The following is a 13,236-nucleotide window of genomic DNA, read 5'->3' as shown; positions in this document are numbered from 1 at the left end:
TTTTTTTTTTGTTCAACCAAGTCGTTGTACTCGGAGTCGGGCTAATGTCCACGCTAGCTGCTATATGTTTTGCATTGAGATGATACTTGAGGCTCTATGTGCTGCGGTGATATGTGAATTCCTTGTTGCATAGCTTACACACAACCATGCTCTTATCGACGCTTCTATCCATTCGTTTTTTATTAAAAAAATTCCGATCCACGGGGCCAACCAAAGCGATCTCATCAGCTTCTTCGTTCATGTTCACTGTGGTTTGTTGTTGTCTGAAGTCACGAACGCGAGTTGGTGCTCCAGTATAATCGGTCCGCCGAAACTCATCCAATGAGAAATGTTCCGCGGTGCAAAAATAAGTGCGATTAAAATGCATTAAAAATGTTTACACATTATTTTTTGTGTAATTAATTAATCTTAATTAACGCGTTAAAGTCCCGGCCCTACTAAAAAGGTTTGTGTAAAATTGACAATTTAAATGTTACATGTACTAAATAAATCCTAGTGAAGTCACTGTTAAGAAACATTTTATTGATGATAACAAAATTAAAAATAATGATTTAATAACTCCATAACAACGAATCAATCAATCGGAATGCAGCTGCTCAATACAACCTTTATTTAATTACAGTTTATCAAACATATCACAAACATATTTGAAATGCAATGTTACATTTCAAACCATTTGTTGGTTTGTTTTGTTCCAAAATATATCAGAACAAGTTCATTGACTTACACTTGGCCACTTATTACTCATGTACCTATCTAATGGTGCTACACTTCTGCAAGAGGGTGCCAGAACAACAATTTAACCATAATACACTGCAGCATCATCAGCCAATGAGATGCAAGTCTGTATTGGTTTTACTAATCTGTTACTTTTACGCAACAATGTTATATTGACTGAACAAATAATTTTTGTAAAAGTAAAGCTGACAAGACACAGTCTTTTGTTGAAATTACTAAGTCAAAGTAATTATATGCAGTAACTTGTGTTTGTTAAGTAAAGTGAACAAGAAATTATTTAGTAAAACTGACTCCAACCAAGTTCATTTTTGTTTTCTCCGGCAAAAATCTGCAGGTCCAATCAGCGAACAGGGGGGGGGGGGTGGCTAAGAACGATGACGTTGAGGTTGTGCCTCAGTTTGAGTTGTAGTTTAGTAATGGCAGCGGAGAAAGACGTGAGAAAAGCTATTCGGTCCGTTGTTGCAAAACTGCCGAATATAAAGAAGTTAAACCCGGAGCAAGAACAATGTTTGCTAAGTTTTGTTGGTCTGATCATTCAAACTGGTTGTTTCCAGCCGGTTTCGGCGCATGATATACATTACAACCACACGTAAGCGAGTGACTCTGACAGATCCAATAGCTTTAAACTTCAACAGAGGACCTGCCTTAATGGAAGTAACGCTTTGCAATGGAGCGTGGCCAAACTCTCTGTACAAATGAAATGAATGTACGAAAGTCTGGTTGGACCAGGCTAATGTTTGACCAAGCTGTTGCTAAAAAGATAGCTTCCTTCAAATGCAAAATATACTTACCACAAAGTGCAAAATGAGATAATCACCATTATGGCGAGAAAAAAGGTTAGTGTTGAACTAAGGGATTTGGTTTATTTTGTCTTGATTGTAGATGAAGGTAAAGACATTAGCAAAAAGGAACAGATTTGTTGGTGGTCCGATATCTACATACAGGGAATGTTATGAAGGAGTTTTTAATTTTACACTAGCTGAAGGATTGTATGATGTGGATTCTCTTCTACAGTGAATTAAATAACTCTTTGCATTTACATTTGACATAAACATGACATGAATTCATAATGAACTTAAAAACACAAAATAATATAAAACAAATTCATATTATTTTATTTAAATAAAAAAAATGAGAGGGGGTTATTAATTCATTCTCTATATCTACATCTTTAACATTACAGTTAACATATTCAACTGGACCCCACAATTGCAACATTTATGTCAACGTCTGCTTCAGCCAGATGTCGGGGTGGTACAACTGGGTGCAGGAAAGTTACGAAAGGAGGTCCCACATGCATTATACGTGCACTTTCATGCACACAGACTTAACCTTGTCTTGATGGGCTGTGTATGCAATATCCAGCCAGCAGCTGAGATTGAGATTGTGCACATTTTTTTCTGATTCAGTGGTCCATGACCTTAAATCGAGTTAAAGAGTTAAAGAAACGTAGTGAGCACATTGGCACTTATTATTATGGGTAATTAAAAAATAATTCCCAGCTATTCTGGGGTGCATTTCCCGAAGTTTCGTCGTTACTGACAAAGCTCAACGATTTGGTGTTTCCCGAAACCATAGTTCAAACGAACATTCGCAAGTTGTATCGCAAACTCGTGTGGTTTGAATGACAGCTCTTGACCTGTCTTTAGAAGCATCGTTCTTTGTTATTATCATATGCTTTTGAACAAAATAAGCAAAAACCATGTAGTACAGTCTATATCCATCCTTCTAAATATATTAAAATTTTATTTTACATCTTTAGGTCTGTTAACAGAATTATAAAACGGTTAGTTCCAATCCTTGATTCTGATTGGTCAATAGGTGTGCTTTATTCATGATAAAACACTGCTGTGACCGCTTCACCCAACGGTTCTTTTTAATATCACTGCGCCCTTAGCAACACCCTTAGCAACACATAAACATATAATGAGACAAAGTCTGAGAACAGTTCGTTGTTTTTATTTGAGCTTTCATTTTGTTGTTCGCAGTCAGGGACTATTTTTTCTAGCGGAAGGAATGCTTTTATTGATTTAACTTCATGAAAGTTGCACTAATATTTTTTTTACTTTAATATTGTGTGGTAACCGTTTTATAAAAGCAATAAGGTACTCGAGGCAAGTGCTTTATCGTGAATAAGTCACGGCTGAAGGGCGTTGTTAGGCACGACGCGAAGCGGATACAGCACAGCCTCTCGTACCTTATTGCTTACTTAAAGCGCTGCATTTGAAACTGCGCATGTGCGCAAACCTATGAGCTTTAAGACCCTGGGAAATCCCTGGGAGGAGTGACGTTAGAGGGAGCTTGCACGTGAATTAAAGCAACACTATGTAGTTTTTTTACCTTTAAATAATGTCTAAAATTATTTCAGTGATAGAACAACTTTTAACTGGACAAATTGTACTGTTGCTGCAACCTGAGCAGCCTCCTAGCTGCTACAAGCACACTCTGAAAGTGGCGGTGGAGTGTAGGAAACACAGCCCCGCCCCTCCCCCTGCCTGATACCAGGCACTGTTGCGCTTTTCAACCACATGGGGAAGCTGTTTACATGGAAACTACATAGTGTTGCTTTAAATATCTTTAAAATAAACAACAGATAACTAAATCACGATAACAAAATCAGTCTTCCGATGCAATATATGTTAGCAATAATCTGACATTAAATCGATTTGCACAGATTGATTAGTACTTCACCTCCCACGTGACATCATCCACTATGTTGTTAAACAAACATCGTTCAACCGACGAATGTGCGGCAAGTTACTATGCTTTCGGGAAACACCCCTGGTCAACTTGCAGCATATCAAAGACCAAACAATGTAAGGCAAAAAAGAGATGCCAGGGCAATGTTTTGCGGGTAATCAAGTTCACTTAAGTCACCCAACCTGGATATCTCATCAGCAAGTGATCTGATCTAGTCTGTTATACAGATCTATCAGAAAATTGTCCAGAGGAACATTGAAGTGACATACAAAACGGAGCAAATGAACTGTGTGCCAAGGTTGGCCTAGCATTAGAGAGTTTACCACCACAGAGGAGAGATGGACGGCAACAATCTACTAAGGGACTTTACCATTAAGGCTCCTACATGTGTGTCAAATGTTGATGATCTGCACGTCAAATGTTTCTATCAAGTAGTTGACAGGCTGGTCAGTGAATTAAAAAGACGTTTCTTTAAAGATGCCGATAGTGTGCTAATGGGGGGTCCCAGGTGTAGCCCACAACACAGGTCATTCTAAAGTAGTCTGCTGCTCATGGCACAGTTCTACGGCACTACTGAAGAAAATTTAAATGCAGAGGTGCACCAAGTCCGTTGTTTGCTTAAATGAAAAACAAAACTAGGACATTCTATTACAGTTTTTTTTACGATTGCTTTGGCATGATTTTGAAAATAAGGCTTATTTTCTAGATAAAAATACACACGGTTTACAAATCTACACAAACAATTAACAGAGCATCTCAAACCTTTTGCAAAATCCATCACTCACTTCATTCAAAAACAATGATTTTTCAAAACCCAGTTTTGGTAGTGTATGGTACTCGCATGGTTCATACAGTCAGATTCTGTTTGAACCACACTGTCATGCTAAATCTTAAACACATGTAAAACTTCTGATATGATTTGGGTTTAATTTTTTTAGAGATATTGTCATTGTGAAGTGCTATATAAACATTGACCAAACAGTAAACACTAGACCTGTAATGCCTATTTAATTTTTTTTTCAACTGCTTACACACAAAATTTCTGAAATCTGAAACCCAAACACCAGAACCAAACACTTGTGCCCGGTTGCATGAAAATACTTAAAGGGCAACTTCACCAATTTGCATTAAGCTTATATAGTTAGAACCCCAGTCATGTTTTTGAATGGTTGTGCATTATTCCCTCAGTTTCCCCTGAGAGGGGAGAAATACAGATTTCAGTCAGGCACTTCCTTCTTTCAATTATGTAAAAATCGTCATTTTGCGTCATTGAAAGAAGGAAGTCCTGTGTCTTTGTCGAGGGTGAAAGACAACAGACACTCATTCCTCATTTTTCCAAGGTGGGGGCTATGGGTGGGACCCACTCATGCTACAGACCTATAACATATCAGTGGGTGGGACTTACGAAAACATACGAATGCACACGGAAAAAAAACGATCAGCCGCCATCTTTATGCTAAGCTAAGCTAACCGACGCTGTGGAGCCAGGCTTGATATTTCACAAAAATGGCGGAAGGTAATCAGAATGATATGGAAGAGGGTGATTTCGAAACCGTGGTGCTCGAATCGGATGTTTTCGTGGCTATCTTTTTGAGCCACAATATAGCGAAGAGCAGCTGAGGCAGATGGAGGAACAGGAGGCGGCTGCGGTCGCGGCGGCAGTAGCCCTGCCTGTCGCGGGCGAGGAGCTCGGACTGACTCGAGCTGGGAGGAACTGGTGGTGCCTGTGCTCTCGGTGTGCGCCTATGGACACAGAAATTGAGTCTGTCTGCTGCAGAGAATTTGACAGATGCCAGTTTCTTTTGGACGAAATCGCTTCATCAGATGAGGACGTTTGTGTGGTGAACCACCCAAGCTTCGCACCGCATATGGACAGCGGCGTTTTGGATACATATTTCAGAATACCGAAGGTCAACTGGAAGCGACAGCCAAAGCCTGCAGGGACAAACGGACGTCTGAGTATAAAGTAAGTGTTTCTATTTTCTTTCCCATACCAACGTGGCATGTATGTACACAATTTGTTCAAGCATTAGCACGAAGTTATTACAGTTTAATACGTAACGTCAGCCGGCTGAGCTTGGCTTATTTACTACACAGCTTGATGTTGCATTGCAAACTAACGTTACTGTGGCACGCTAAACACAAATACCATGCATCGCTAACTGTGTGGTCAATGTTTTGTAGACAATATCGCCTAACAGCCTACCGACACTTTCTTGAATGGGTCCTGCGAGGCGAGAGATTGGGTCGAGGCTATCGTGTCGTTTTACCCGCCTGTGTTGTGCAGGCAATCCGTCAGAAATATCCAGCTCCAGATGGCCAGTAATGCGGGCACCAAGAAGTTGAGGACGCTCAGGAGGAACTGTAACTTCCATTGTTAATATGTTGTAAAATATGATAAATGTGTAAATCTTTTCATCAGTATTATATTTTTATATATTCTTGCACTGTAGCAATAATTCGAATAAAGTATATTCATTCATCTATTCATTCATTGATTCATTCATTCACATTATTTATAATATCATTCAGCCAGTGCTGTATGGCTAACCATCATTTTGATAGGTGATAAAAGGTACGTCATTTATAACTTATCAAAATAATGGTTTGCCATTTATCACTTATCAAAATGATGGTAGCCATTTATCAGTTATCAAAATAATGCTCCTGTTACAATGACTGGCATGACCAGGGCAAACACTTGTAATCTGGTAATTATCATTGTGTGTAGGTTATAAACGTGAAGTTTACATTTTAGGGTGTTTCCTACAGAAATATTTTGTGTAAATATAAAAAAAACATTTTAAAACTGCAAATAATAAAGGTTTAGTAGATGTGGTATATCTAAATTACACTATTTACAACTTGAAATAAAAACAAGTTTAATGCTAATAATTTTTTCCCACCACACTTTAGTGTATGTAACTTATTTTTTACATATCAAAATTCTGATAATTTGGAAGTAAAGTTCCAAGTGTCTTCATTTCCAAGTTTATATTAGAGAAAGTTATTGGACGACAAACATGTTGTAACTGGAGCTACTAAGCTACTGTTGCCTGATGACAACAGATAGGAAAATAATGGTCAGGTCATATTATTTTATTCTGATTTTGCGAATTTAAATTGCACTATAAGTCATTGGCAAAACCATTTACCTCCTTCCGAGTTAATAATGTAGAATTTTGGTGTACACAGAAAGGAGTGCATGATTGAATAAGTTTTGTTTTATTCACAAATAAAATAATTAAAATATTCAGAAAGTTAAATAGCAAAGGCATGAACGTAGTTATAGAAACTAAACAAGATAAAAATAAAATGTAAATATATACACACACAGACACACACAGTGGTGGCAGAATATAAAAAGGCACAGCTGGTGAGGCAGAGCAGTGAGAGATGGAGTTGGGTGCGATGTATCAGAAGCTGCTTTGGAATGATTCTTTGTCAGGCTCCTTTGAAGGTTTCGGTATTGGGGCTATGTTGGGTGGCAATGCAGGTTGTGGCAGGGCAAGTGACGAGGTCGCCATTTTGAATGGGATGTTTGGATTTTGTCTATTTTCCAGGACCTTCTCTATTAAATCTGTGACAAAGTCTGTGGTATGTGGTGTGTAGACTTTCTTTAGTATCCACTGCTTGGATTTCTTGCAGTACACCTGCTTGAATCGTTCTTCTCCTGTAAATGACAAGGAATATAATATAATAAATTATAAATGTAGATTTGATTGCACTAGACATTTCTCCACAATGAATACATTACACCTTTCAGCAAAGTATGCCAATTCAGTTAGCTGTTATTCTTATTTTGGATAAACTATCAAAAGAGCACATGGTAACAAACCTGTCACTGTGGTGGCTTGCCTCCTTTTCACAATGTTTTCATTGTGGTCCAAGATGGCAAGGTGGCACCTCTCCCTCATCCCTTGGTATGAGAAGGCCTGCCGCTTGGGGAGGTATTTCAACATGGCACTATGAAAGTGGCCCTGTGTACAATTACATAGAGGAAAAGAGGATGGATAGGATTAATTGAAACACGTTCATTTAGGATGCAATAGTAAAAGTGCATATATTCTCACCAGTATGTTTGAAGAGTGCCATCTGGTTGAGGTCTTTCAACAGTTTTTGGTCTAGGACCAGTGACGACAGGGCCTGCAATGCCACCGAGTCCTTGCCAATCCACATTCGCCCCCTCTGGTCCTGGGCAGTAAGAGGAGGATGATCACACTGATGCAGTGTTCCGTCATCATCTCTCCACTTGTGTTCATTGCAAACATGGTGTGTAATGGATTTCCAACGGTTTTGCAGTGCCTTTGTGAAAGAAAAGGTTTTCAATAATACTAATGCTATAAAATACACAAATCAGACAGACATTGTGGTATTGCAGCTTTTGATTCCTTACCTCTATGTTCCCCTTACTTGTGGCACAGGTATACCACATGTGGTTTACGATAGACCTGTGAATGATATTGAAATTAGTAATTTCCAACCTTGTAAAGTAATGTAAATTTTCCAAGACTACAAACCAACACTGACCTGGTCCATGCGAGAAGGATTGCAGTGTCCTTTTTTTTCCCTTTCGTCAGTATTTTATTCCGGAAACCTGTGGCCGTAAATGCAGAATAATTTTGATAAAAAACAACATCGTCCATTTATTTTTGTATTGTCCCTATTAACCCTGTCAGAGACATTTATATCCACTGTTTATTTTAGGTTTATTTAGCTATTACTTATTTTACTCACATGGTGCTCTATTGCACAGTGTGTGGCTTGTCACTGGGATTTACCTCTACAATAAGTTCAGCAAGGCTGCACAGATTTGTGAGTGGGGTGGGGAGTAACACAATGAAATGAAAAATGAAATGAAAAATGTGGAGAGTAGCGTGTGTGTTTACAAGAGTGGCAAAAAAAAAACATACCTTTGGCTGTGTGCCAGATGTCGAATTTGTGCTGGATATTATGATATTGTTCCCTCATTATCTTCCTTATTGATGACGAGCGGTCCGTTGTCATCACCTCCACGTCAAGGCCCAAGTCTAGAAGCTCTGTCATTCCCCTTCTAAAACCTAATGGCTCCATGGCTCCAGAGCTGGTGGCCTCTGTACACTAAAGTTCAAGTTTGATGTTATCAAAGTTTTCAACATAGCAGCAGTGATTTTGAATTATTGTGATTCTGTATACATTTATATGCATCTTCCCTGCACCAGCTCCGTGTGGATTATCTCCTTTGTATCGTCTAGCATAAATGTGTAGTGACAATATTTTGCATTGAAACCTGGCGAGTCACATCGGCCATCGCCCGCCAAGTGTGGGCGCTTCCCATCCTCCTGTTCCAAATAAACTCTTGCCAAAACTTCATTTCTTCTCTCCTCATACAAGTTCTCAATAGCGGGATGCAAGTATGCGTTTTGAATGGTGTAAAATGTCGTTTGTGAAATCATTTGGATGCTCATGGTTGTGCACCAGTCTGACAGTTCCGTATATGTTCCACCCTTGAACAAAACAGCTGCTGCAGAAAGGAGATTCACCTGTGGCATTCCTCTAACATCAGGTGAAGATGTCCAAGTCCCCGAATGGCCCCCAAGACAAGTCCATTTTACTTTTCTCTGTGCCCCATTATCAAAGATGTCTTTCGAAGAAATTGGTTTCCCACACATCTGGCAGAATTTAAATAGTGACATTAGGCTAGATTCATTGACAATAACCTTCTTCTCATGCCAGTCTTTTCCACCTTCATCTTCTGATGACGAAGATGATGATGTGGGGGTAATGGTCGACTCAAGCTGATAGCTTTCTTCGATGAAACCAACTTCAATGCTGCTGGCACTTGTGTCGAGGGCACCAGGTGTACTTGGCAACTGTACAATCAAAAAGAGGTTTATTTTCAGTGTTAAATTTCTTTAATTTTAATAATACATTGGTTTGAGAATTCCATTAGAGGAAATATGGTGTACAAAACTTACAAACTGTGCTGCTTGGACAGGGGTAGGTTGCTTGACAGGTGTTGATGTTGTAATCGGTTGTTCATCATCTTCCGACGACGACGATAGCAAAGCAGCATCAGACGCAGTTTCAGTCTGAAATGCCATACGTTCAATAACTTTAAAAAACATTTCAACAATATCAAACGAACATTTCAACGATATCAAACAAACAATTCAACAATATCAAACGAACATTTTAACAATATCAAACGAACATTTTAACAATATCAAACGAACATTTCAACAATATCAAACGAACATTTTTACAATATCAAACGAACATTTTTAACAATATCAAACGAACATTTCAACAATATCAAACGAACATTTCAACAATATCAAACGAACATTTCAACGATATCAAACAAACAATTCAACAATATCAAACGAACATTTTAACAATATCAAACGAACATTTTAACAATATCAAACGAACAATTCAACAACATCAAACTATCAAACAAACTTTTCAACAATATCAAACTATCAAACGAACATTTTAACAACATCAAACTATCAAACGCGAAACAAGGCGGATTTACATTGATACCAGCAAACGTATATAGAACATATCTGAAGCGTCTTCTTTATAATGTTGCGATGCTAATTTGCCAAGTAGTTACAGTTTAGTGATGTCGACACATTAGAACCACGAGCAAGAAAAACACGCGGAAAACGTCAAATTTACTTTGTAAATAGCCAACGTATACACATCTCATATTGTATGTTCTGCTTTACTTCAGAAGACTGTATATGTTTACAGAAATATAGTCGAGGAAGTCTCTTACCTCCAAGCGAATGCGTTTCGCGCTGCTAAGTCCAGATGGCCCCGGTTGTTCATCGTCTTCTGGTAAGGTAAACACCGACGGAATGTCCAAAAGAGCGACTCTCTTCATTCCCAAGACATTTAATTGGAAGTCTTCTTTTTTGAAATGAAGACTGCAAACCTTTAGTTTTGTCAAATATTCCGCGGGTGTGTGTTCCGAGTACCGGTAGTACGGATGATTTATCACCCTGAGCCACTGTTTGCATCGCTCCGTATCTTTCGGTAGATAATGAAAACTTACTTGTTGCCCTTTCCGTCCTCTGACTGAACATCCCTGTACCATGCAAGAATTCACCATTTTGACAGAAAAACAAACGAGGAGTAATTCGCCAACTAACTCAATAAAAGTTTTCTGTGAAATGAATAAGTCTTGTAGGCGGTGTTCTGGATCAGTGGGAGCGGCCCGCGGAGCCGCGCATCGCGGCGCACCGTGGGAGCTGCGGCACTCCACACAAATGACACCCCAAAGTCAATTTCTGCCTACTCTCGGTCAAGTAGGCACCACATTTGATGTGTGTGTTAAATTTCTACTACAAATATGACACAATTTCAATAAAGATTAATGTTTCTACAGGTGAAATGCTCCTTTAAATTTAAATTTTCCAGCAGAAATCTTAAGCCCACATCAGTTATGAAGACTGCATCAGGAGACATAGAAACAGTAATAAAATGAACAACCTACTGGATTTGGGAAGGCAAAATAGATTATGCAGACTATAAGCTGCCCACAAACTCTATCAGAGCTAAAGAAGTAACTACTTGTCAGTAGAGAACTCCACTTAAACCTTGTGGGACTTAAACCTGGGTCTCCCATGTGGGAGAATCAGTGCTCTAACCACTAGACTACAGAGGATGAGTTGAAGCTGTGCTGACAAAATCTGTATTGCTGCCTATGCTCAGACTGTTGGCTGGCTGGTACAGTCAGAGTCAGAGATGGGCATAAATACATGGAAATGTATTTCAAATACAAATACAAAATACTGTGTCGAAAAATGTATTTAAATACAAATACAAAATACTGTGTCAAAAAATGTATTTAAATACAAATACAGTATTTTGTATTTTGAAAATACACAAAATACATGTGAAATTGGTGATTCAGTGCAAGTATCCCTATTATGCTGAAATCTATCTGGGTCTATTTCTGAATGCCAAAAAGCATTTAGATCTGTGCAACTGCTTAGAAACTTTCATTTTATTTTACATACCTCTTTGTTTGAGATATCTTTGTTATGACAACTTGACATAAACCAATAAAACACAACTTGTTATAAATCATAAACAATAATGATCAAACTTAAGAAACTACGAACTTTGTGGGTTAACATTACATTAAACTGTGATTTAAATGTCATTAAGTGTTAATACTATGTCAAATATTATTAATACTCGGTCAAATAAACATTATGAACTGAAGAATATTCATGATGCTGTTATAAAACTATTTAACAGAGTATTAACACTTAATGACAAATTATATTTGTACGACTGTAGTTGAGGTCACGAAAAATATTCATGATGCTGTTATAAAGCTATTTTACAGAGTATTAACACTTTATGATGTTTTAATGAAAAATTCAATTTCTATCACTGGTAAAAAGTGGTCAGTTATGTTGTCTTGGTTAAGGTCAAGTTGTCATAACAAAGACATCTCAAACAATGTCATCTTGGCTATAAAAATGACATAATTGAACAAATGACACTTAATGACAGTAGTCATAAACGTCAATAAAATCTCCTTCATATTCATGAAACGTGTCATGTCATGGTTATGAAGGTGTCATGTATATGAACACCCATTCAAGTAAAGTGATGTTTTATAAAAACCTCATAAAAACGTTTTCATGTGTCGTCAAAATGACCCACAACCTAATCAGTTTATATTTGAAGAAATCCACGCAGGGCCGGAGTGGGACTCATTTTCAGCCCTGGAGTTTCATGCCTTAGACCGGCCCACTTTAGTTCACGACTGACTATTAAAATAATATCTTTAAACCCTCAGTAGTATAAGTCTGCAGTAGTGCACTGTTCTCTGCAGCCTTGCAATTCACTGTATTTTTCAAATATATAATTTCATATTCCGTGCAAATGCAGTAAACAATTATAATTTTTGCCATAATTATGCAGCCCTACCATAAGACCATATATTACTAAAGTAAACTTATTCAAAAACTAAAGGAAACAAATGTGTTTGTATTTTCCTCTATATTTCTATTTCTAAAAAATGGTGAGTCTTGAGATTAACTGTTGGGTTGATAACGTTTGGAAACCCCTGATATACAATACACAAGCAAGATTTATCAAGTATGCATTGGAAACAAATGGAAATAATCTGTATCTTTTTTTAGTACTTAGATCATGTCTTAACGTAGGCCTACATTGTGTTAAAAAAAAGAAAACATCATGGATATACTTTTGAAACTAATGAGTTTTGCATCAAATAGATTTTTGTTCCTCTTGCAATAAACGATGAATAATGACTATTCATAGAGAATTCATCTATGACTTGGATAAAAAAATACGTTTAGAGGCCAGCCCGTTTGTATTAAGACGCGCTCAAGTTTATTTAAAATATAATAGACGCGCGGCCGGCAAGGGCACTCAAAAGACGCGCTCAAGTTTATTTAAAATATAGACGCGCGGCCGACAAGCGCACTCAAAAGACGCGCTCAAGTTTATTTAAAATATAGACGCGCGGCCGGCAAGCGCACTCAAAAGACGCGCTCAAGTTTATTTAAAATATAGACGCGCGGCCGGCAAGCGCACTCAAAAGACGCGCTCACGTTTATTTAAAATATAGACGCGCGGCCGGCAAGCGCACTCAAAAGACGCGCTCACGTTTATTTAAAATATAATAGACGCGCGGCCGGCAAGCGCACTCAAAAGACGCGCTCAAGTTTATTTAAAATATAATAGACCCGCGGCCGGCAAGCGCACTCAAAAGACGCGCTCAAGTTTATTTTAAATATAGACGCGCGGCCGGCAAGCGCACTC

At 38.2% G+C, this 13,236-nt stretch overlaps 1 protein-coding gene across 1 annotated transcript; it reads right to left on the bottom strand.

Moving 5' to 3' along the window:
* Nucleotides 1–7,516: 7,516 nt before the first annotated feature.
* On the bottom strand, nt 7,517–10,580 carry LOC141349760 (uncharacterized). The gene is made up of 5 exons (XM_073853947.1): nt 10,205–10,580; nt 9,396–9,509; nt 8,352–9,290; nt 7,969–8,035; nt 7,517–7,889 (listed from the first exon to the last, which is right to left on the bottom strand). The coding sequence occupies exons 1-3, from the start codon at nt 10,538–10,540 to the stop codon at nt 8,616–8,618; spliced, it is 1,125 nt and encodes a 374-aa protein (XP_073710048.1). The 5' UTR covers nt 10,541–10,580; the 3' UTR covers nt 7,517–7,889; nt 7,969–8,035; nt 8,352–8,615.
* Nucleotides 10,581–13,236: the final 2,656 nt, after the last annotated feature.

This window comes from Misgurnus anguillicaudatus, chromosome 15 (genome assembly GCF_027580225.2).
Source record: "Misgurnus anguillicaudatus chromosome 15, ASM2758022v2, whole genome shotgun sequence".
NCBI classification, from domain to species: domain Eukaryota; kingdom Metazoa; phylum Chordata; class Actinopteri; order Cypriniformes; family Cobitidae; genus Misgurnus; species Misgurnus anguillicaudatus.
The sequence above is the reverse complement of the archived record's forward strand: the minus strand, read 5'-3'. Positions and strand labels throughout refer to the sequence as shown.

What these genes read in the sequence shown, in the direction of transcription:
- LOC141349760 (XM_073853947.1), bottom strand. Translation starts at nt 10,540, where the DNA reads ATGGTGAATTCTTGCATGGTACAGGGATGTTCAGTCAGAGGACGGAAA. An exon ending in CGAAACGCATTCGCTTGGAG is followed by an intron (nt 9,510 to 10,204) that starts GTAAGAGACTTC and finishes ATGGCATTTCAG; the next exon opens with ACTGAAACTGCGTCTGATGC. An exon ending in CTGTCCAAGCAGCACAGTTT is followed by an intron (nt 9,291 to 9,395) that starts GTAAGTTTTGTA and finishes TTGATTGTACAG; the next exon opens with TTGCCAAGTACACCTGGTGC.